Consider the following 26,542-nt stretch of genomic DNA (forward strand, 5'->3'; position numbering starts at 1 on the left):
TAAAGTTTGCCTTAATTCTTTTGTTTAGGGCCTCATTTTAATGTTTCATACATGCAATTGGGACAAATAACGTAAAAATGTCCTTTTTAGAAAATCAAAACAAGTTTGACTTATAGAAGCCGTTTGCTTTGTTTTCAAGGACCACGATATCTATAATGTCAATTTCCAAGGCCTGAACTTTTGTGTAGACTCAGCTTTCTTTTCTTCTTGCCCTTTTAGTAGCCACAGGTGATTCTTTCTACTGAATCATGATAATAGATTGATTATGGCTCCAATAGATGCATCAAGGAGGAAGGATCATGTTTATTGGCGGGTAGGACTCATGAAAGAACTACATCCTGGAGGTTGTTTCACCTCAACAGGGTTACCACTGGATGATCTAATCTGCTTCAAAGAATTTCGGCAGGTAGCGTTTTCTGACTAAATGCCTATGGCAGCTCTTCTTTTGAAAAAACAGTTCTCTTCTGAAGTTTTTGCGACATCCCCATAAAGCCATAAGCCTAGTTTGAACTTGTTCAACATGTTGCTAGTAAAGCTTCTTTAAGATAAGGACGATGAACCGTATGTGTCGGTTTCCAAAGTTCCAGAGTCTCAAGGACTAGAAAAGAACGGTGATCCTTAACCTTTGGTCCCTCCCTAACTTCTCTAACTCTGTTTTGGCAGAGCGACCGAGTCCCATTACGTGTGCTATAATCAAACACCCGTCTGAAAGCTCAGGTTTTCATGCTGCTAGCTTGTTTCTTGAGAGAGTATAAGGTTTTTGACTCTCTGAATAAGCTGCAATATTATTACAAGTTACACTAATTAATCTTTATGTATATTAATTTGCTATGCTTGTGCGATATTAGGGCATTGAAGTAAATATGCATGTTGTACATTCTTTGTCACAAAGGTCAATATTGAAAGTTGATATATTGGTCGCAGAGTCCATCCCCCAGCATATATATGCTCGTGGCGTTACACGGTGACACGCAAACTTGCTCTTAGAAAACCCCTCTCCAAGGTTTTCAACATAGAAACCTCGGTAGTTGCCAAGGGTTTCAACAAACATCAATTCTTGGCAAGAACCAGGGTTTCAACAGAGATTGGCTGAGGATTTTAGCAGATAAAAACCCTCACTAAGGGCATCAACACAAAACCCTCAACGGTTGCTGAAGGGAAAAGCCTGTCATTTGATTGGCTCAAGCTTCATTTAACGTTAGTCAGTGTGTTAATAGTAAGCCTTCCCACCTGCACAAACTTCTCGATTCTCCCAAATGTCTGCCTGCGAGGAGGGTGGGGTGCAATCCTACCATCAGTGGAAACAACCTATCAAATGCTCTGCTCGCTTATTATGACAAGCAATTGTGATATACTCTTGATTGTGGAAGAGCAATGAAGTCATGACCACGAAGGGTTGGTGTCATTTCTAGACACCCTTGTTGATGACCACAAGGGTTTCTAGAGAAAAGAAACGCATCGTCGATAGCCGAGATATGAGAGAGAGAGAGAGAGAGAGAGAGAGAGAGAGAGAGAACCTGCTAGCTGCTGCCTGTGTTGCGTCAGGGAGGCATGGTCAGTCGAAGTCTAAGAGAGTGAGAAATTTGGCTAACGTTCTAAAAAACTTGGTCCACAGGATTAGAGTTACACGAATACATCATTCAACCAATGATGAAAGAAGAGATAGAAACTCTTCACTTCGATGCCAAGTTATGTATTAAGTCTCCACTTTGATGCCAGGTTGTGTATTTTTAGACAGTAGTGTACTATTTGTGAAACATGGTGTGCAGTGGTTGATAGTGTGATCATGCATCTCCTATATAGTTCGCATTACGAACGTCCCATTAGTCCATCAGAAGACGAAAAGCCATGTATGCATAAGATTAACCACTTGTTATTGGCAATTGACGAAGGACCTCTTAAAAGATCCCATAGAAGAGATTAAGGGTGCCTAGACATGGCACGTTATGGACCGGGTTCCTGATGAGTCCAATCACAAGTCCTTGATCTTTTATGTTCTTACTCATTAATAATAAGTTTTTTAGATAGCGCAAATCTTTGAAATTATATTGACTAGGTGATCAACTGATTTAAATGGTGCCGGGAAAAGAAACACGTGGACCATATGTAGGCATGAACACAAGTAGAGTCGAGCCTGAGCTAGGCCAGCTCCAGCTTGGCTAGACTCATGAAACCTCGAGCTCGAGATCAGCTTGAACTCGAGTCGAACTCTATAGAAGAAACTCGAGCTCGACTTGATAGTACAGTGCCAAGCCTGAGATCGACTCAATAGTACAGTATCAAGCCCAAGATCGACTCAATGGGCTCAATAAACTTGTTTCTGCTTGAGATCGACTCAATGGGCTCAATAAACTTGTTTCTGTCTAATTGTTCTCATCTTCTTGTTCGTTAACCTCATTGAGCTCGTTTGAAGGTCATTGAAATGAGCTTAATGAAGCTCGTTAACACAATGAATTTACTTTTTTTTTTCCTGTATAACTTTTTAAAGTTATGATTTGTTTTGATGCCATTGCAAGATAAAGAATAATTTGAAGTCCGTATCTCATTGTAGAGCTCCACATGTCTATTGTCCAAAAACTAATAAAACTGGTACATCCATACATGGATTTTGGATTGAAGTTTAAAATAAATAAGAATTCAACAAACAACTGGTTGAATATCACTACACCAGTTGTTTCTCCAGTAAAAGACATCCATTGCCAGGGGCTTGGGGTCAGCAGAATAGCAAACAAACTTAATTTACATATCTCAGGTAACATATCAAAAACAAACAAATGAATGAAAAACAGAGAACATATGATGGTACGTGGTAGAGCAACATGCAGTGAAGCTATAAGGGTTGGTAGTTCTCAAGGCAATGCTGAAGAGAACACCAATGAAATGTACAGAGAGAAGAAGAAGAACCACCTGAACAGCCTACAGAACAGGGGAAAGAGTGTCAAAAGCTGTGTAACACTTGGATTAAAAGATTGCTCTAGTATTCAAATATTTCCAGCTTCATGCGGGGACTGGAACAACAATCAAACCCATCCCTTTGGAAAAAGAAAACAATTTATCATCCACTAATAATATATTCTTTCTAATTCCTTATTGTTTCAACCAATGTTATAAAAGGCGTAGCGTATCGCGTATCGGTCGGGCCGACCTATACGCCGTATCGTAACGTATCGTAAACGTAGCGTAACGTATCGTAAAATTAATTTTTTAATTTTAAAAAATATTTAAAAATCAGAAAAAATAGACAAAAATTCTCAAAAATCTGAAAACAATGAACAAAAAATCAGAAATCAAGAAAAATAAAAAATGTATTCAAATATAAAAAAGATCATCATACATAAGGAACATTCATGTGTATACTATCAACAACACATTCAAAAATAAGAAATCAAATATTCAAATTAACATAATAAGCATCTATCACAATTTTAAACTTGAAAATTTTATAAAATTTGAGGACTTAGAGTCTTAAGTCTTGGAGTTTTAGGACTTAGATTACATCAGAATTTTATAAGTTCAAACATACAGTTATCATATTTCATGATTCAACGATGATATCTCTCAAATCGATAAATCATCGGTTAATTTTTATGAAAATACGCAAAATTTCTCCCTCCTATGTCTATTGGAGTCTTTAAATACAAGAAGAGAGAGAGGAATGAGTGTTTAAACTTTTAAAAAATAAAGAATTTTATGTTTTCTCCCGTATCGTACGATACGGCCGATACGGGTACGATACGCACGCGTATCGTGTATTGAACATGTATCGTATAGGTTTCTTCGACCTATACGATCCGTATCGTACGATACGCGTGCGTATCGTACGATACGGATAACATTGGTTTCAACTGCTTTTTTAGTCTTCCTCCTCTCATTGTGGAGATACAATGTCTCAACATTAATCATACACTGGAAGTTTGAAAGCATGCATCACCCAATTAAGCACCAAAAACCTTCATGGGAGTCATGCAGCAACAACTTGGTATAAATTAGGCTTAGACTACATAACTACATTATCTGGCATGAAACTGTGAAAGCTGAAAAGATCACGCAACCCAATAAACAGACTAAGAATCATTTTCTGAAAGCAAATTCTTAGCATCCATTTAGTGCATATTCCACACTATGCTTTTCTGTTTAAACTTTAGCTTTAAGTGAACTTGGATGAACAATCATTTTCTTGAAAACAGAATGGCTCATGATGACATAACGCATACATATACATAAGAGCATAAGAGCTCAGAAGCACATAACCACATAGATAATTTGACCCAGACATGCATCCAAATTCATAAAGCATCATACGGTAGTAATACAATATTTAAAATAAAAAAATCACTAGACGTGTATGCCTGATCAGAATGACCTCAGGAGTCAAATAAGCTACTTTTCTGATGCTTTTAATTTCTACAGCATGCATTTGAACGTTAATTAGCACACTATGCTGCCTGTCTCTGATGAAAGGTATTTTTCTTACAAAATACATATTCAACAAAAAGATTCAGTAAAAAGTAAAGTTCAGCCTTCAAGCCAAATGAAACTAACAAAATGGAACAATTACCTAACCAAAGAGAACTTAGGGAACTTGAACTAAAAACAGAGAGAAAATAACCACAAGCAATGTGAAGGAAAGAGAACATCAAAAGTCAAGAAATCAGTTTCTTTTATCTGAAACGTCTCCCTTAGATAATTCAACCGAGAAAGCAGAATCCTGAAAATGCAGATGCAAAAAGGGCCCTTAACATGGAATGCAACAACCTTAAGTCTTAGCCACTACTACTCCACTTAGTCCAAAGTATCACAGAGAAAAACAAAAAGAAAATATTAGCCATTTTCACATTAATATAACAAGGTTAAAACTTAAGCATGTTGAATACATGAAGGGGCTAGCCTTGACTTCCTAATACGCTCTATGGGGAAAACACTTTACAGACCAACCTGCTTTGTGAATCTGAAATGGAATCCCAAATATGATTATAAGCCTCCCAAAGTGAACAAAATCGATACCATCCTTATCTTTTTTCCATCGACAGACATCGTAACAGTGATGCGCCGATGGGCGATGGTTGCCGGTGAAAGAGAAAAGGGATCAATACCTTCTTTATTTTTTCCATCGGAAGCCATCGTAAACAGTGACGGGCCCATGGGCAATGGCTGCTGGTGGAATAGAAAAGGGAGCACGAGGCGGCGAGAGACTCTTCGCAGTTCGTCTACCGCCTACCCCTCATCAGAGAGAGAAAGAGGGAATTTAAGAGAGATACCTGATGCTTCACGGAGTGACGACCGACCGGGGATGCTAGAGGAGTCACTGGAGCTGCTAAGCTAAGGACGCCAAACTGGAGGTCGACCGTCAGAGACTCGGGAGCAGCGGCAGTCAGGGACAACGGGAGTGATGGACTCGAAAGAGGTTGGAGCGACGGGGCGTTTGAGTTCCCGCCGTCAACCCGATGAGTCTTTTTTTCTTTTTAATTTTTTTTTACTAATTTGAAAATCAGTTTAGTATTAAAAAACGAGTCGATACGAACCAGAAAATCACAACAATTAGAACCATTCGACCGAGTTCAGGGAACTCAAACTCGACGCGGCTATATAAATAAGTCGAGTCATGAACAATGACCCGGCTCGAGCTCTAGTCCAAGCTTGACGAGTCAAGGTTGAGCGTCGTTCCGGCATTCTTTTCGGCTCTTTCATTTTTCCCCACTCTCTCTTCCGATCTGGTTCAACTATCCGGGGCCGCAGTATTTTAGCACATCCATGAGATGAATCAAGTGTGGCGTAAGCGTCGGCCTTGTGCATTGGCTGAAAGAGCCCCAGCCATAATCGCGGTGTGGTTGGCTGCACGGATGTTTGTTTAGACCTTGCCCATAATGGCTGCAGAGCAATCCGGCGTTTGGCAAGGTTGGTCATGGAATGCCTTCTCGTGCATCTTCTTGATGTTCGCGTTTATGGCCTGCCATTCCGTTCTTTCTTTATCATTTTGGTAATTGATGGGGAAGAGATTCTGCAGGAAATTGTGAGGGTGGCAAACCCATCGTCCTGATCCTAGTGGGAGCTCCCGGTAGCGGGAAGTCTACCTTCTGCAATAACGTCATGAAGGGTGCTTTGAGGCAATGGGTTCGCGTCTGTCAGGTAAGTACATCCCCTTTTTCTTATTTTTCCTTGTTGCCCATGGTGGGATTTGGCGGCTCTTCCGACAGGTGGATTTGATCATCTTTATGTTTGTGGGTTTTTCTTGAACTTTCGTGTTTGATGGATTTTGTTGGGTTTTGTTTGTGGTTAAATGTTTGTTCTTTCATTGAACACTTGAATTCGAGGTCTGCCGTTTCTGCAGAGGCCCAGAGGTTTTATTTCTTTATTGGGCTATCGTCTCTGATCGATTTTGGTGTGCTTTCCAAGCTAAGCAGTTGCCCAGTTAGTGGATTAGATGAGGAATAACTATTCTTTGTTCAGAGATGCTACGTGCTACTTATTGACCATATGTCCCGAGTTGATGGTGAACTACTAGTTTTTTACTTTATATTGCTGATTGGAACATGCCTGTTGTACGAAAAGCCGTTTACAGTTTTTCCACAATATTTTTAAGCAACCTGAGTTTTTTTCCCCAAGCTGTGGATTTAATGGGTCAACTTCATGCGAGCATGCCAATTTCATGGATGTACTATCATCTTTAGAACTCCGTGTCCATCATATTTGGCTTCAACAAATTATTGTGGAACTTGGCTGATAGACATGAGTGGCTGATATGGGCTAATAATACATGTGTGGAGACTAAAAAGGTCTCAAGGATGAAAGTAATGTGCCAAGTCTATCATACGATGCTCTAGCCACTTGTTTCAAAGTCAAACTGTAGAGAGCTTTATTGATCTTACAAATATGATGTGGCTTGGTTTGATCTAGAAAGTCTACTGGTTTTTATGATGAAACTGCCTCTTGGAGACATCCACATAAGAAGGTTGTTTAACACCGAGTTGATGAATATCCCAATTATAATGTAGAGCAAGAGACAACATAATTCCACCGACAGTGGGCTTAACAATGGATGAGAAAAGTTCAACAAAGTCAATTTCAAGTATTCTATCAAACAATTAGGCAACTAATATAGTTTTTGTCTTTCAAGAGAGCCATTGCTCTTCAATTTTATTTTTAAAAACTCATTTACTTCCGCATGGTTCATCTCTTTAGTATGGGGAACCGAAAAGCTAAGGATTGTTAATTGGAAGGGTCTCACTCATAGTGTTGACCCATCCAATGTGTGAAAGAGCAACCTTAAGAGCCTGTGGTTCACTAGGAATGGAGGGTACCATAAGGGATTGGGCTTAGCAATTCTGGCCTTAAATTAGTCCTATTGACCATGTAATCCATATTCAAACCAGTACGCACATTTTTCTATAATAGACCCTTCAGTAGTATCTTCATTAATATTTTGACTTGCATCATGCATTTGGTTAGCTTCCTTTGTTGGTCATCAACTCATCATAATCATTTTTGCTGATTTGATGATGAGATACTTGAACTGATTTAAGTGTAGGTTCACTAGTCATAAGATGGTTGGAAACATAGTGATTTGCCTTAATCATATTACTTAGCCATGATATAATTCACTGTACCAGTGTCCATGAACCATGCCTGATCTGTTCCTCCTGAAACTCTCATAGTGGCCAAAACTTTTGCAATATCGTCAGCTTGAAAGGCTTGACTAAAATGGTAACAGTATAAGGTGTTGGTATGTTCCTCCCCTTACAGGGATTCTGATTCTGCTGCTTTTAGTTTCCTTGTCTTTGATATGATCCATTCTGATTATTTTTGTCATTGTTATCAGCTTGAGTAAAAAAATCACAACCAGTAGAATTAAATTGTTCTCTGTGATTGTTGAATCTGAATTTTTGGTTTCTCTCCCACTAAGCAATGAGGGAAATGTTATAAATGACGCACATTAGCAGAATATAATGACCTCATAGTCTCATGGCTTTGGGGTAAGGCTACGACTGCTTTGTGACTGGGTTTGGTGGTTTCAGCATTGTTGTTACAATACCTCATATCCACTTTTGTGACCATTTGAGATCTATGTCACACAAACTCTTCAAAAAAGGAGTTGCACCAGTGTCGACACGAGGCTGGTGCTGGTGCTGATATGGGTGCAGCTCCAACACACACCGCAACTGCATCATTTCTTATGCATGTTCAAAATATTTTCTATTTATTTTTTTTTCTTCTCTCTGTCCTTTTTTTATGTACTGTAATAAAAGTAAAAAGAAAGGACAGATTAAGCTAAGAAACAAACTAAAATTATATACATTATGAATACATATATATATATGTATATATAATAAATGTATTATATACATACACCTCGCTGCACCCTCGCACTGTGCCGGCACCTGCATCTGCACCCGCGCCCTGCACTCATGTGACATAGTTTGAGATCAAAATGCTTTGTTATGATGAGTAACTGGTTGTGGGTAGGGGGTCGACCTCCTTGCTGTTGGGTAAGGAATCTGCCCCTTTTGCCTGCACCCACGTCTTGCAGGTTACCTCCACGCATGATAACCGACTGTCTGGCAGCTAACGGCACCAATGGAGGTCAGGGTAGCATAGGAAAAGGTACCCAAGGCGTCAATGCTTCTTCACATGGTCCCTAGGAATAGGATAGTCGATGTTGAACACTATGAACAACAAAAGAAAGGCGTTTTTTTGGCTATTTCACCTGTCATCGGTAAGATGATTTGAATCTCCAGTTGAAGCTGCTCACTTCCAGCATTGGGCATACCTCTCCATGGGTTTCTAACATCAGTTCTGTGCAAATGACCATCTTCAGTTGGTACGCGCAATGTAACATCCAGCTTCTTAGCATCAGAAACAGTTTATGAGTTACAATTTTTGCCCTAAAAGTTCTTGAACCCTACTGTGTTTCTGTGTGAGTATTGCTAAGACATTACATCAGAATTTGAAACTAATAATACATATAAAAAGTGTACAACTTAGAACCAGATGGAAAATGGATGTCTGATGGTTACAAAATTTGCAGTCAAACTAGAGTTTAAGACTCTAAAATAGTTCAAGACCTAGTAAGAGGGGGTATTATGGTCATTGGTCAGTGGCAAACTTGTAATTTTCAACCATGACCAGGGGTAGATTAGTAATTGGCTAATCAAGATTAAATTATGGTAATCATGATTAAGTTTAGTTACTGATAGTTTAAGAGCTTAAGTACCCAATTAATGAGGGATTAGATCTCTTAAACTAAGATTAGACATTAAGCTAAACCTGAAACTAATCATTTAAATCTAATTAAACAAAATATATTATTGTTTTTTCTAAACCTCCTCAAGATAGGATAATATAAAGTATAATACATTGTCACAGAAAACGCGTATTAATAAAAAAAAAAACGCGTTAAATTCACCAAAAAGCAGTCCTGCGAATTAAACGGCAATTAGACACATTAAAAAAAAACATTAAAAAATAAAAAATACGTATTATACCCGTTTTTTATGTTTTTTAAACTATCGCACAATTTTTTTTTAAAGTGCGAGATGTATTTTAAAATAATGGCACCGCATGTAATATTGAAGAAAAGTTGGTTTATTTTAAACTTGATCACCCCTTTTAATGACAAAAATGTACTTTTAGGTAGAAAAAGAGGGCTTAGGTTAAAATCGAAATCCTCATTCTCGTTTTCTCATTCGGATGGAACTTGAAAGTGGACTTTGAAGTTGAGAGGAGAGTCGCCGGACGGATGAACGCTGAGAGGGGTCGACGGGAGTCGCCGGAGGCTAACGGGAGTCGAGTATCGACAGTTGTCACATGGGTGCGGGTACGGTACGGGTACGGGTATGGCGATTTTGTAAATTATGGGTACGCGGATACGGCAAATTTTTAAATTCTAAAAAATGATCAAATAAAAAAAAACATTAATAGTCTTATAATCTACAAAAAATCTCAAAATTAAAGAAAAATGAGAGGAAAATATAGAATCTTATTGGAAGGGAAATATAAAAGAAGGAAAATAAAAAATTAGAGAAAAAATTAAGTTTGAAAATATAATTTTAAAAATTTTAAAATGCAGCCGTACCCGTACCCGTGTCACCGTACCCACTTACCCGACACGGGTACCTGAGCAAAACAGACATACCTGTGTCACACAGATCGACGGGAGTCGCCGGAGGCTGACGGTAATCGCCAGAGGCTGATGAGAGTCAAGCATCAACGGTTTGTCTCTTCATTTTATGGGACCTAAGCTAGCTTGTTATAAACTTATAATCTGTTTGTTGGTTAGTCGAGCATCAATGGTGTTGGGACGTAAGTTAGCTCTTTTTTATACTTTTATTATGTTAGAAACTTAGAATCGTGCAGTAATAGGCTGTAACAGCTAGGAAAAGTAATTGTGCAGTGTTCAGCTCTGTTTTATTCATCTTTATCTTTTTTTGCAAGCTGTAACATGATTTCAGCTGTAGATTTATAGATAATTAGATATATATACTTCATAATTGCAAGTCCTTTGAACGAAGTTCTTTAATTCTTTCTTAATTTGTTAACTTGTTGAATGGTTTAGGTGGTGTATTTTTAATCATCCCTAAAGGCAAAGATATATTCTGGAAACATGGAGAATTAAATGAAGAATGAAAATTGGTTTGCAATTTTTGTGGAGAACAATATGCAGGAGAAATCACCCTGGTTAAGTATCATTTATCAGGCCTTCAATGTCATGATGTTGTCATATGTCAGAATTTGCTAGAAAGTATCAAACAAATGGCACTAAACGCTTGTCAAGATATTAACGAGAGGCCTACAAAAAAGGGAAAAATGCAAAGCTACCTAATAAGTTCAAGTGGAAGTGGAGCATACTTAGGTTCTTCCAGTTCAAACTCATTTACTAAAGGATGAGGACAACACCAAACAATTTCAATCATGTTCAAAAAACAAGAAAAAGATGATATTGATAGGCTCCTTTTTAAAGCTATGACTATGAACAATCTACCAATCAACTTACTTCAATCGAATGATTTTAAGAATTTTGTTGTTGCTGTTTCACAGCATGGCCCAGGATATTTCCCACCAAGTAGTGAAACAGCGAGAAGTCTACTAGATGATGCAAGGAAAGAGGTTGAAGCATATATTGAAGAAACAAAAGCTACATGGGCACAATTTAGGTGTACTATTATGTCAAATATTTAGAAGGATACAATAGAAGCAGATCATACATAAATTTGTTGGTAAGTTGTCCAATAGGTACGATATTTTGGTTGTAGAAGGTTCCTAAAAGTGCATAACTTATAACTGAATTTTTATCTTCAGCTATTGAAGAAATGGGGCCAAAAAATGTTATATAGATTATGACAGACAATGGAAGCAATTACAAAAAGGCAAAACTTGTCCTTGAAGAAAGGTATTCAAATATTTTTACTACATCATGTGCTGCTCATTGCATTGATTTAATGCTTGAAGATATTGATACTTTGGAAAATGTAGCATCTAACATGACAAAAGCTAGACAAATTGTCAAATTCATATACAATAAGCAGCAAGCTTTAGATATAATGAGAATTTACACAAAGGGAAAAGAGTTGAAAAGGTCAAGTGCAACAAGGTTTGCTTCTCATTTCATTTGTTTACATTCTATTTTAAAACAAGAAGAAAATTTGAGGTTTATGCTTGCCTCCAATGGTTGGAGCCTTGTAGAAGAAGAAGTGGAAAAAGATCATCCAAGAGAGATTACATATCTTATTCAAAATGAAGATTTTTGGAATATGGGAAAAGAATTAATCATGTTTGTTGAACCGTTGGTGAAAGTATTGAAAATGGTAGATGGAGAAGGAGCCACTATGGGATATTTGTATGAGGCACTTGATAGAGCTAAAGAAGTTGTAAAGACTGCAAGTAAGGACAACAAGGAAAAATATATGCCATATTGAAAAATAATTAATAGGAGATGAAATCGTAACTTGCGCAATCCAATACATGCTACAACTGCTTTTTTAAGTCCTCATTTATTTTGGAATAAAATGGAAAAAATGGATGAAGAAGTTCATGAGGGTTTGGACATAGTGACAAAAAAACTTGTTCGTCGTGAAGATTATTCTGAACTAGCTAATGAGTTGGTCAAATATCATAATAAAAATCCTACATTGTTTAGCGGGGGATTAGCCATGACTGTTATTCATACTGCGCATCTACGTGTCTCAGACTCTCATTTTATTGGTTTTTCTTTCTATGTTTTCAACATTGATGATTGGTTATGCACTTATAATTTTAAATTTTGTTTTGTTTTTTAATTATGTTAGGGATTTAGTGGGAGATGTTCGGTTCTTTTGTTCTTGTGTTTCAAGGTATAGCAATCAAAATTTTAAGCCAATGTTGTAAAAAGCGTATCGTAAGCCGTATCGGTCTGGCTTTAAGATACGCTGTATCGTAACATATCGTATTTAAAAAAAAATCAGAAAAAATATAAGAAATTCTCAAAAAATAATAAAAAATCAATAAAAATTACCGTATCGTACAGAATCGTAACCATATCGTAATGTATCATAACCGTATCGTACGTATCGTAACCGTATCGTAGCCGTATCGTATCGCATTGTACGATACGGCCCCGCATCGTATCGCATTTTTGAAACGCGACGATACGTATGTATCGTATCGCATTTTTGAAACGCGACGATACGTATTGTACGATACGGCCCCGTATCGTACGATACGGCCCCGTATCGTACGATACGGCCCCGTATCGTACGATACGGCCCCGTATCGTACGATACGTACAACACTGCATGCAGTGCATCAGCCTGTGAAAGAAATTGGAGTGCATTTGATGCTGCTAACACGAAGAAAAGAAACAATCTTGCTCCATCAAGATTAACAAATTTGGTCTGAAGAAGAAAATTTAAATATTGATATGGCAAACTTATCTTAAGATTCAGAAGACGAAAATATTGATGAAAGTGAAAGACAAAGAACTTCAAGGTGTACAAGAAATGAAGAAAATGACTCCACTTCTTGGGATGAAGACTAGGACATGTTTTTTTCATTTTCTAAGTGAATAATGACTTCATTTGTGTTATAAAGCCATGAAGGCAATAAACTTTTGTTAGTTATGTATTTGACAGACTGTTAGTTTTTATTTTCTAATTTTAATTTGTTGCTTATTTAGTCATTTTTCAATGTTTTTTTAATTTCTCATTTATTTTATTTTTATATAATTGTCAGGATTTTTTATTTATTTTTTAAGGATTTGCTGAGATTTTCCCAAGATATTCTCGAGATATACAACTTTGCTGTATTATACCCGAGAAATTCCTCGCCGTATAATACTTTACACGCTTTTTGTGACAATGGTATAATATAATAAATGATATATTAATGATTTTTTTCATTTTATTATTTTTGAGAATATAAAATTGGTCGTACCCGCGTACCCACAATTTTCAAAATTGTTGTATCCGAACCCGTACCGCCATACCCAAACCCGTACCGTACCCGCACCCATGTGACATAGTTGAGACAATTATAATTGATATCAGGATCATATATTAACAAGAGGAAACAGGAAAAACAAAATTCTGCTGGCCTCTGTAAGCCTAAGTCCTCCATGTTTAGTTACACTTTTGTCTCTTATTGTCTGCACTCTGCAGCATTCTTTCCACCAGTCAGTTTCTGGTCCTATGCTGGATTTTTAGGTGAGGAATGTCTAATGTGGTAAGTTTTGATTCCCTTTCAAAGACATATATCTTCAAATCTAGTTCACCATCTTGTTAAAGTTTGTTTCTTTTCTTGTTTGATGTAATATTAAAAACCTATTGCCTCGAGACCTGACTCATCCGTTCTTGACTCATGACTTGGTGGGTAAAGCCGATGACTCAAGTATAGATATACACCAAATTATTTCCAACTCTATTGAAGTAGTGAGTATGGTTCGATCCACAGGGAACATGATTAAAGATATGAAATAACTCCCACACTTAACTTTATTCATCAACTAGTGTGTATCCTAATAGAATAAATCAAAGTAACTCTTACAAATCAAAACATCAAAGATAGGTCCATACACTAGAAAATCAAAGATAATCCTAAGCTACTTCTTCTTAATGACCCCATGCTAATGTTTCATGCACTAGTTGTGCACCACGCATGCCAGAGCATCAACAAAGCCTGAAGAATAAAGAAAGTAATGTTAGTTAGGGCATAACCTAGGTCAATAAAAAACAAAATAATAACAAATGCTATAAATTTCTTTCTAAACCATCACTAAACTTTCCTAATCCTAAGTATAAAGAAATGAACTAGCACTAACACATACTATCAATGAAAAAGGTGCCATATGATAGCTGACACTTCGAGGAATCAACCCAGAATATGCATGAGAATTGCCATAAAAAGAACGTAAAGTTATTAATTATATGATATGATGCATGATTCATACATAAACCATACATATCAACATGCATAGCATATGATGGTATCCATGTATATGCATGTTTCTACATGTATTTCTATGCATAAAATATGTTAAATGGCATGCGTGAATCCCTAACTAATAATGGTATAATGATGTGAGATGATGTCACCTACTATATGCATGAGGATGGCATATGTGTGTTTAATATGATATGTCTAACATGGAATGGCATGCTTATGAATGCATTTATATGTATATGCATGCACATGGAATAAGATGGATGAATGATGTTATGTATATGACATGGTGCGATGACATGTCATGCCATGCTCACATGATCGGAATATGAGATATTGAGATGTATGTATGTTATATGTGATGTAGCTGAACATGATAGTTGATACTATCATTTGATGTGTATATGTTTATGAGTCATGGCACGGCATGCATGAAACACATGGGCTATACATGGATGGGGGGATGAGATGTTGACCTCTATGTGACCTAATGATGTATGCATGAAGTCAATTGCCAACCTATATATGTTAGTAAACTAGTTAACTAAGTGCATGCATATCGTGTATGTTAATATTAATTAGTTAAATATTTAGCTATGTTAATTAAGATAAGAATTAAAAAATTGGATGCCGGGTGGACACTAGGGCATCCAACATGGCAGCCACATCAGCCATGGTGGAGCTCAACCACCATGGATGTCCTATCTCAGTTGTCATAGGTCAAAGAAATTAAAATCCTAAAATATATAATTTTTATGTTAACTGCCTAATTAATCAGGTCAGCAGCTTTTAAAAGTTAAAGTCTTTCCTAATGTTGATGCCATTTAGGAGCTGCCTAAATTGACATCAACCCTAGTTAGCCTCTCCGACTAATTAGGGGAGTTACCTGTTTTAAGGAGTTTCCTTTTTTCTAATTTGACTTTCTAATTCTCATATTTTGACAAATCTAACTTACCTAATTAATCACTTAAAGGTTAGAAAACAACCAATGGGGAAAGTGATCCATAGCACGCATGATTTAGAGAGAAGTCTCTAGACCACATCATCTAGAGGATCTCTCTAAAGCCCACATAAAAAAAAAAATACAAACTTATGCACTTTCTAAAAATATGTTATCTGACATAGACTAGAAAAAAATGCAACGTGGCGCATTCCTTGACTTTCTAAAATTGGAAATATTAAAATGTGTTAGTTTCCCAAATCCTCACTAATCGCATTAGGAAATTGCCATGTAACTTATTTCTGTAGTACCCCTAATCTTTCACCTAATCACACACATACCCTTACTGTCCAGCCAGTATTAGCCATGAATGAGGAAGTTATTGCAGGAAATCATGATGGTCTGCTGGAAAATGCAGAAATTTCAGCCAAGTGCAAAATGATCATGCAGCCTGAAAATCTATATGCGATGAAAATCAAAATGCAGCAAGACCATACTCTAAATCAGGTTCTGATATGCAACTCTATATATGTAAATGAATATAAGAAAAAATGCATGCTAGTGCGGCCAACTGAATGTGGACTCTAATCACACGCAGAAACCTAAAGCACATTAACTCCAACCAGCAACTACACATGCTGTTGGAACTAAAACAAAACAGATCAGAGATAAAATAAATAAAACAGATCCTAATATAACTAAAACTCAATAGAAACAGACCCTAGATCTACCCTAGAGACCACAACACTACTCTAAATAAAAAAAAATCATTACATATTTATGTACAAGAAAATTAGCAGATCATTATCTTGGAAGGAAGAGAGCTAAGCAACAGTCACAGGGCTGCTGCCGGCATCTCCCTCTTCTCTATCAATTAGTATGTGAAATATATATACGAAAAATACAGATTATATAAATTATATAGTATTATACATATGTTAGAAGGAAAATCTGATCATCCTACTTCACGCAACCTATCGGCCATTGACATTAAAGCATATATATAAAAGAATATTAGTCCGGCACAAGCCATTGATCAGTCTTCCATCCATAATTCGACCAAAGGTTTGGAGATTTAGCAAGACAATCGAACGATAACAAAAAGAAATAATGCAGAACATGATAAAATAGATATGCAATGTCCTAGAAGAAAAGGGAAGACAAGAAACACCAACCTTTGTTGATGCTCCGATGAAGGGGATGAGATGACACGTGACTCCTACGGTCTCTGGCTGCATAGTTCTATACTCTTCACACACCCCATATCATGGATGATATTATTCTTGCAGTCTCCAATAAGTTACGGGCAAAAGGAGAGGTGGAAGGAAGGAGGTGGAGTGCCGGCAGTGTGAACCCAAATTTTGCTTACACAAAAGGTGATGTCAACCTGACTTTCGCCCAAGGATCTCCTCCCAACCTGTTGCAACCTTTAAAAACAACACCCAAGTTGGGCGAAAAACACAAGAGAGATGGAAAACAAAGAAGAAGAAGAAGAGGAATGACTAACTGGGATGAGAACCCTACTTTCCTTGGTGGAGGAACAGCTTGATAATGAAAACTCTCTTGGACAAGCTTGAGGAATGAATAAGGAAGACTTAGAACTCCACTAACCAAAAAGGCAAAACATTCCTCTAGGACTTATTCTATTTGTGAAGGAAAATATGGAACTACTTTTCCCTCTTTCCAAAAGCCTCATAAACATTTGAAAATTGCTCAAAACATCAAAATTTCATTATATATCAAACTTCTATCCTATATTAAGCTACGTTTTGAGCTATTCTACATATGAATTCTTCAATATATATGCTTCTAGTGCTTGGTTTGACTTGGATCCGAATTTAAACCCATTTGACTCCTTAGATTTGGATCCGGATCTCTTGCAATGTTGCGATTCAACAAATATGTGATATTTGTCCGCATTTACCCCTATTTCACATGAAATTTAAAGCATAAACTCTTATCAATAGAAACAATGTTTAACATGATTTCTTAGTAATTAAAACATGGATGAATGCATGCCAAATTGTATAAAATTATGATGCATCATTAACTATTATATTTATATATAACTTGTCATTTAAATATAAGGAGATTATAGAATGATTTGATTACATGTGTAACTCAGAAATAAGTCAATGTAACAACAAGTATAACTATGTCGTATTTATTCATGTGATGAGAAGAAACTACATAATTAAGCTTAATCAATTTTACTTTCCATTTGCAAAATGCAAATTTAATAAATGAACAATAATTCTAAAGTTTTGTATTCACTATGTTAGAAGATTCATGTTAAAATTAAGTAATTGACCTAGTTAGTAAACAATCACCTCGTTGATTACAAAATGCAAAGTTCATCACCTCTTTGCACCTTGTCAAACAAGTCTCAACCAAGTCAATTGAGTTTTAACCCAATCGAACCGAGTTTTGGCCGATTCCGAGTTGTGGCCAAGTCAAGTGGAATCATGACCGAGTTAGGCTGAGTTTCAGTCATAAATGAGTCTGCTACTGGGTTGACCATGTAGTGGGCTGAGTTGACCTTAGTCAACTGAGTCAGCAAGTTGACTTGGTGAGTTTTAGGACACCAGTTCGATGTGCATTCCTCTATATGATCCTTCTGTTGTTATTTTGTAAAACCAATTTCAACATTGTATTTCTATGTAACAATCAAGGCAGACTTCTATGAGTAGTACATTGGTCATCTTTGACAAGAGAATGAGCTTTTTGGCAAGCAACGTCATAATGGAATGACATATTATAAGTCCTTGAATGACATATTATAAAGTCTTTCTCTTCTATTTTCTTAGGAGGGATGATACTCAAAATAGAAGAACGTTTCATGTTTACATCCTGCAGATTATATTTTGTGAGAGTCTAACCTAGGGGAAAATCTTTACTAGAGTCCATTGGACAGGCATGGCTTTTTCCTCATGTCCAACTTCTGGATATGGATAAGTTTTTTGTGTAGCTTTTTTTCTGTTTGGTAGATGTAATAGATTATTTAAAGTTTACTTGTTTTCCACGTTTTCTGTTTGTTCTATGTGGTTCTTACATATTTTTTGTGCTTTATGCAACTTCTTGTTATCCTTCAGGACATTATTGCTAATGGAAAAGCTGGGACGAAAGTCCAGTGCTTAAAAAAAGCATCTGATGCATTAAAGGAAAGAAAAAATGTGTTTATTGATAGGTGCAATTTAGAAAGAGGGCAAAGAGCTGAGTTCATTCAGCTTGGCAAGCAGCAAGCAGATGTGCACGCAGTAGTCCTTGATCTTCCTGCTCAACTGTGCATTGCACGGTCAGTAAAGCGTACTGAACATGAAGGAGGTCTGAAAGGTGGCAGTGCTGCGGCAGTTGTAAACCGGATGCTCCAGAAGAAAGAGATGCCAAAATTAAATGAAGGATTCTCTCGCATTAGTTTTTGCCATACCGAAGCTGATGTTGAAGATTCTGTTGATACATATAGGAAATTGGGCCCATCAGATAGCCTTACACCTGGATGTTTTGGTCAGAGAAGCTCTGATGCCAAAGTTCAAGTTGGTATAATGAAGTTTCTAAAGAAGTTACAGCCATCTGAAAATGCCGATGTTTGTCAGGTTTCCGATTTTGAAAAAGATAAAGAAGCAAAAGAGGGTCCCAGTGGAGAAGAACTGAAAGAACCTATTCCATCCTCTGGCCTTTTGGATACACGTGTTAAAGGGAGACATAATTTGTCTAAGGATGTCTTTGTTGCTGATTACTATACACTAGCATTTCCATCAATATCAACCTCTGATTTCCAATTTAGTCTTGAGAAAGCATCTGAAATTATCGTTGAGGAGGTCAGTGAATTCTTGAGCAAGACAGAGAATTTGAGATTGGTTCTCGTTGACTTAACAGAACAGTCAAGGATTTTGGCTATGGTCAATGCTAAAGCTGTCCAGAGGAAGATTGATAAAAAAAGATTCTGTACATTTGTTGGTGACATTACTCGTCTCTATTCTGGTGAATGTTTAAGGTGTAATGTAATTGCAAATGCTGCCAACTGGTCAGTTTTCTTTTTTATCTTTTACATACATTGGTTCAATTTGTCTACAAAATTAATGCAGAAATGGATATTTTATCCCATCTAAAGTACATAGTTCAAGGCAGTCTAATCTATACTTTACAAATGACGGGCTTGTGTAGATTGTATTCTTAAAAATATATATTGAATTTTTTATATCTTATGCATTTATGTGTGTATTCCTTAGTATATAATTACTGCTTCTTAGTATATAATTACCATTCACTTGAAAAATTCTGTGTACTTATTCTTCTGCAACTAAATGGCTAAGGTGTTCTATCTCTAAGCAAGTACCTCTAACATTCATTCGAGCTGCATCACATGGACACTGTGTGGCACCTGGATTTTATGTAAATATACTACTTTTTCATTAAAATTATACGTGTTGATATGTTACACAGTCAATTGGAGTGTTCACGGTACAGGCTACAGGCTACGTGTTGTAAGATTTTGTTGATTTCTTTGGCCTCATGTGAGTGGCTTCTCTATGAAGTTCTTGCTGAAGCAACAATTTTAATCTGCACTGTCTTTGTGCATCAGACTACCCAAGAATATGTGCTTTTTGGAGGTAGGATTCAGGAAGTGGATGAAAGTAAGGACTAACAATACAGATGTATATTTACACGTGCATTACAACAATAAAATACATGACATGAGGTTGGCTCAGAACTTTGACTACCGGCTATCCCAAATTCCCATTGTTAGCATATGCCAATGCGTCAGAGCCTATGGACAGACCTAACCAGTATTTCTGCAGGAGGCATGGCTGGTCCACAACAATGCAAGAGTGTAGAAGGATAATCATTGTCCGATATGGTCGGCATGCCATTGGATGTGTTTTATTACAATCTTTTCCCGATAAACCCTTTAGTTATGAGACAGTCAATCTTTTGGCTATGTCTCGTGGGTGCGAGGTGCAGGTGCGGATACGGGTGTCAATGTGGCACATCTCAGAAAAAATGGGTGTGGGGATGCTGCTATATATATTGTATATGTATACATATATATAAGTAATAGTGTCATATATTTTTGTTGTGATAATTAATTTTATTCAAATGTCATTTTAGTTTTTTTCAAAATTAGACATTTAACAATAAGTTTTTTCAAGATATTGGCAGTCTGGCTATCCTTTTTGAAGGATGACAGACTGGTCTCATCCTTTAAAAAAGGGCAACCACGTGCTTTCATCCTTTTAAAAGGATGAGGAGAGAGAGTGATGCAAAAAAAACTGAAAGAGAGAGAGAAGGAAAAAATAGGAGGGAAAGAAAAAGTGAGAGATTAAAGGAAAAGGACAGAAAGAGAGAAAAAGAGGAGAAAAAATAGGAAAGGAAAAATGTGACAGAAAAGCCCAATGTGGTCCCAGTTGTGTGTCGGAGTTGTACCATGTTCACACCCACACCCATGTTGTGTCGAAGATGATGCCAAACTCTATGCTACATTTTATAGGTGATGCATGTGTCAAACTGATATGTTCTTTATTTTATGTCAAGGTACCAGGAACATAATGTAACATCCCAAGTATCCAATGGCAGACTGTCTTCTCTTTGAAGCAGTGCAATATAAACCTAAATTTCATGTGCTCAAGTTGCTAGACTAGAGTATCTCTTAATTCTTTCAGGTTGTATGTTTTGAGCAGGACTTGTTGAAGCCGTAGTCACAACTATTGTTTTCACATTTTAAATGGTGAGGTTTTTCTCGGGTATAATATGCCAAGTTTGAAAAAAAGACGAGAAAGTACAGTAAATTAAAAAAATATATAAAAAATCTTAAAAATTAGGGAAAAATAAAATAAATGAGAAACTAATAAGACAACATAAAAAAATAAGTATTTAAATAACAAATAAAAATTAGGAAATAGAAACAAAGTAGTTTGGTGTTAAAATAACCTGAAAAAATGTCTAAAATGGAAAAAAGGGGAAAAATGCGAAGTAAACACCTTTTTTTTGCGTGTTCTTTTACCTTTTTTTTTTGGCCGACCTATTTTTCACGTTTTTAATGTTTTTAAAAAAGTGTGTTTTTTGCGACTATAGTTGAAGCTAGTTGGTGCTTCTGTTGTATCCTTCCATCAGGCAATATTGAACGAAGAAAACACTGAGAATCTACTGCGGCACTTCTGCTCTCTACCCATCCGAAGACTGTTTGATTTTAATTTTTAATGAATAACAACACAAATGAAAAATAGCGCAATGTGAATATTTGTCATTGAAGCTGTATTGACAGTTTTCCCTGCATGGTTGTAATATTGTTGGTTTATCATGCAATGTAAAAATGTTTTTGTAAAACAAGGTTCTCATGTTTGCATTCTTTCTGGCACATCATCCTAGTATGTTACTTTCTTGGTTCGCAGGCGCTTGAAACCTGGTGGAGGTGGGGTTAATGCTGCCATATTTAATGCTGCTGGTGAAGATTTTGAGCGTGCAACCAAGAGTCAGGCTCAAACCCTGAATCCTGGGAATGCTGTTGCTGTACCTCTACCTGCAGATTCCCTTCTCTTTAGAAGAGAAGGCATCAGTCATGTCATTCATGTCCTTGGGCCAAATATGAACCCAAATAGGCCAAACTATCTTGGAAAGGACTATGTGAAAGGATGTGATGTTCTTCGAAGAGCTTACTCATCTCTTTTTTGTTCTTTTGCATCTATTGCTCAGACTGCTAAGTTACCAGTGGAGCACAGTCAGAAATGTATCACAGGACCAATAGGAGAAAACCATATTCAGGAAAATCTCAATGATCACTCCATAAAGGATGCAGAACAGAAAGTCAAAAGGGAGGGACTAAGAGAACTAGATACTGAAAGTAACAAGAAGTGCAAAGGAGAGTCTCCTGTACTTCCTAAAGGTGACTTGTCCCATAGTTCTTTTGGTTGCAAACGTTATAGCACTGGTTCTTCTGTAGATGGACCACTTGAGGATATGCCTGCACGTGCAGAGACAAATGTTGAAAGGAAGGAAAAGAGCATTAATGAGTATAACAAGTCATGGGCTTCATGGGCACAATGCCTATATCACATTGCTATGCATCCTGATGAGCACAGAGAGGAAGTTATTGAACTATCGGAGTCCACTGTCACGATTTACGATCTATACCCTAAGGTACTTCTTACCTTCAGTTGAAAAGAAGCATCCTTATTTCATTGTGTAGCCCGTAAGTGCTTTCTTGTATTGCCTATCATGCAGGCAAAAAAGCACTTGCTGATAGTTGCTAGACTGCATGGACTGGATAGCCTTGCTGATGTGTGCAAAGAGCACATTCAATTGTTAAAAGAAATGCAATCCGTGGGGCTGAGGTGGGTGAAGAAATTTACATCTGAAGATCCATCAACTGGGTTCAGGCTTGGATATCATTCGGTATTATCACTTAGCAACTAGACTGGGGGCTATAATTTTCTGCAATGCTGAATAGTTTCAGAGATATTATAGTTGTCCATATTTGTGGTTTTGATTCAGGTCCCTTCGATGCGTCAGCTGCATCTTCATGTCATCAGCCAGGACTTTGAGTCTACATATTTAAAACACAAGAAGCATTGGAACTCCTTCAACACTCCGTTCTTCCGTGACTCGGTTGATGTGATTGAGGAATTAGAAAACCATGGTAAGGTCAGCATCAAGGAAGAGAGCTTCTTATCTATGGAATTACGTTGTCACAGGTGCCGAAGTGCACATCCTAATATCCCCCATCTCAAGTGCCATATCCAAAAGTGCAGTGCATCCTTCCCTGCAAGTCTGTTAACTCATGGGCGACTATACTATACGCTTCCCCAAAATTTAGGAAGTGATGGAGTATGATAGCTACATCTGCTGCTTCTTTTTATGTAAAGAATGTTTGCAATTATGAGAGAGAGAGAGTGAGAGTGTGTGTGTGTCTTAGCTATATATGCAACTCTACAACAATTTTGTTTGCAACCATAAAATGTATGTGGAGAGAGAGAGAGAGATGAATATGTTAGCTATATATGCAACTCTAGAATAATTTTGTTCTACTGAATTTTACAGTCGAAAAATGTATGTGGGGAGAGAGCTAGATGGGAATAATGTATTAAAGTCTAGAGGTTGACGGCAGCATTGGTAGGATCGTATGGGGAGGAGGAAGGTGGTCAAGTGAGATTCTATATAATTGTATTTAGGGGAACTTGGCGGTGGGAAGCAACAAAATGTGATAGACAATCCAATCTAAATTCTTTTTAGGTAAAGAATGTTTGCAATCATGAGAGAGAGAAAGAGTGTGTGTGTGTGTGTTAGCTATATATGCAACTCTACAACAATTTTGTTTGCAACTATAAAATGTATGTAGAGAGAGAGAGAGAGAGAGAGAGAGAGAGAGAGAGAGAGAAAGTGTGTGTGTTAGCTATGTATGAGCATCTACAACATTTTTGTTTGTAGTTATGAAATGTATGCGGAGACAGAGATAGGGATTAGAGAGAGAGAGAGTACGTTAGCTATATATGCAACTCTGGAACAATTTTGTTCAATTGAATTTTACAATCGAAAAATGTACGTGGGTTGTTGCATTGAACTATTTAACTGTTAAATGTATGTGGGGAGAGAGAGCTAGATGGGAAGAATGTATTAAAGTCTAGAGGTTGACTGCAGCATAGGTAGGATCGTATGGGGAGGAGGAAGGCGGTCAAGTGAGATTTTATGTAGTTGTATTTAGGGGAAGTTGGCGGAGGGAAGCAGCAAAATGTGATAGGCAATCTAATCTAAATTCTTTTCAGGTAAAGAATGTTTGCAATTATGAGAGAGAGAGTGTGTGTTAGCTATAAATGCAACTCTACGACGATTTTGTTTGCAACTATAAAATGTATGTAGAGAGAGAGAGAGAGTGTGTGTGTGTGTGTGAGCTATATATGAAAATTTACAACATTTTTGTTTGCAGTTATGAAATGTATGTAGAGACAGAGATGGGGATTAGTTTGAGAGAGAGAGAGAGAGGAGTATGTTAGCTATATATGCAACTCTGGAACAATTTTGTTCTACCGAATTTTACAATAAAAAAATGTATGTGGGTTGTTGCACTGAAGTATGTAATTGTTAAATGTATGTGGGCAGAGAGCTAGATGGGAAGAATGTATTAAAGTCTAGCGGTTGACCGCAACATAGGTAAGATCATATGGGGAGGAGGAAGGCAGTCAAGTAAGATTCTATATAATTGTATTTAGGGGAAGTTGGCACTGGGAAGCAACAAAATGTGATGGGCAATCCAATCGAAATTCGTTTTAGGTAAAGAATGTTTGCAATTATGAGAGAGAGAGAGAGAGAGAGAGAGAGAGAGAGAGAGAGAGTTAGCTATGTATGTAACTCTACAACAATTTTGTTTGCAACTATAAAATGTATGTAGAGAGAGAGAGAGAGAGAGAGAGAAAGTGTGTGTTAGATATATATGAAAATTTACAACTTTTTTTGTTTGCAGTTATGAAATGTATGTGGAGAGAGATAGGGATTAGATTGAGAGAGAAAGGGAGAGGGAGAGAGAGATGATTATCTTAGCTATATATGCAACTCTAGAACAATTTTGTTGTACTGAATTTTACAATAAAAAAATGTATGTGGGTTGTTGCACCGAACCATTTAACTGTTAAATGTATGTGGGGAGAGAGCTAGATGGGAATAATGTATTAAAGTCTAGAGGTTGACTGCAGCATAGGTAGGAATATGGGGAGGAGGAAAGCAGTCAAGTGAGATTCTATAAAATTATATTTAGGAGAAGTTGGCGGTGGGAAGCAGCAAAATGTGATAGGCAATCTAATCTAAATTCTCTCGAAACTAAGTTCCTCACCACTTTAATATGAGCTGCATGCCATTGCCAGCCTGGCCACAAGAGAAGGGTTACCTTTCGTGAGGGCCTGAGGAAGGAAGGAAAAGTTATGATTAGGACTCCGTAATGAAGCTGCAACAAGTACGGCTGTGTTTGGGTGACACCTGTAAACCGGGTTTGAAGCCGAAACTTCGTTTTGGCTCAAAAACCTAGTTTCAGTGGCGTTTGGAAGACGACGAAACTGGGTTATGCAGAAACGCAGTTTTGCTCAAAACCTGGTTGAAACCAAGTGGTGGGGAGTCCCTGGCTGAGGTGCTGCCGAGGCCCCGCCGAGGGTCGCCCGACCGTTCCCCCAGATCACGCGGACGGTGGGTGGCAGCGGAGGGGAAACCCGCCTTGCGGAGGGGACAACCTCCCTCGAGCGCTGGGACGGGTGCGGGGAGCGCGTCGGCTCCTGGAGTCCGCCGAGGTCGTTCGAAGACGAAGTGAGGCTAATGTGGGGACGAGGCGTCGGCGGCAGGCGGGGGGGTAACCAACCTTGCGCTGGGAGGCGGACGGTCGGGTGCGAGGGACGCCTTGTGGCCGCCCGAGGTACCACGAAAGCCTGGGGAGGTTAACGATGGGTTCTACGTCGGGGAGCGACGGAGGCGAGCTGGCTGCTGTCCTACCGTGGAGATATGCGTGCCGTGGGGAGGGTGCGCCTTGCCATCGGGGAGGGCTGGTCCGGCTGTGGCCGGGGCTGGCTCGTTGAATTGTTCTTCGACCGGAGAGCATGTCGACGGTAGGGAGGCCCTTGGAGGGGCCGGTCTGCCGAAGGGGGCCGGTGTGGATGGAGTAGCCGAGTAGGGCCTACACACGGACAAGTCCGGTGTTGACCTCACCCCTTCACCGCAAAGAACCACGTCACGGTGGCTTGTCCGTGTTTGTGGAGGAAGAGAGAACCACGCCCAACCTTCACAAGGGACCAAGGAATCTACTGCTAGCAACGAAGAACCACGTCGAAGCTAGGAGGCGAGAAATGTACCTTGATACCGAAGAACCACGTCAATACCAAAGAGGCCTTCCTTACGTCGAGACCTTGACAACAAAGGCCGAAGACCAAGGGTGCTGCTACGCAGCTCTACACTACTATCTACTATAAACTACTTTGATATTTTTCTTCTTCCATATCCAAAACAAAACACAACCCACCTATTTATACTAGCTGAAGTGGATCCGGGGCAAAAACGGCCGTTGGACCCGACCCGAGCGACGTGAGTCGCTGAGGCGGGCGGCGCAGGCGGTGAATGGCCGAGCTGGGCGGTGGCGCGTGGATCCCTTCCCTGTCGTGTAGCCTTGGACAAGATCCCTCAGGATCTCGCGCACTTGAGTGCGGAATCCGGGTGGGATGTCGCTCCTCG

At 38.2% G+C, this 26,542-nt stretch overlaps 1 protein-coding gene across 2 annotated transcripts; it reads left to right on the plus strand.

Annotated features, from left to right (window-relative positions):
* The first annotated feature begins 5,644 nt into the window (after positions 1-5,644).
* LOC116254085 (transcription factor bHLH140) lies at positions 5,645-23,589 on the plus strand. 2 transcript variants are annotated; one of them, XM_031629162.2, is made up of 6 exons: positions 5,645-5,895; positions 6,005-6,126; positions 18,439-19,370; positions 21,736-22,480; positions 22,565-22,674; positions 22,835-23,039. In XM_031629162.2, exons 1-6 carry the CDS (start codon positions 5,865-5,867, stop codon positions 22,896-22,898), a joined length of 2,004 nt encoding a protein of 667 aa, XP_031485022.1. In that variant the 5' UTR covers positions 5,645-5,864; the 3' UTR covers positions 22,899-23,039. The 2 variants fall into 2 exon arrangements, with proteins under 2 accessions (XP_031485022.1, XP_031485021.1); XM_031629161.2 differs by having other exon boundaries at positions 5,668-5,895; positions 22,565-22,735; positions 22,835-23,589.
* Positions 23,590-26,542: the final 2,953 nt, after the last annotated feature.

This window comes from Nymphaea colorata, chromosome 5 (assembly GCF_008831285.2).
Source record: "Nymphaea colorata isolate Beijing-Zhang1983 chromosome 5, ASM883128v2, whole genome shotgun sequence".
Classification (NCBI taxonomy): Eukaryota; Viridiplantae; Streptophyta; class Magnoliopsida; order Nymphaeales; family Nymphaeaceae; genus Nymphaea; species Nymphaea colorata.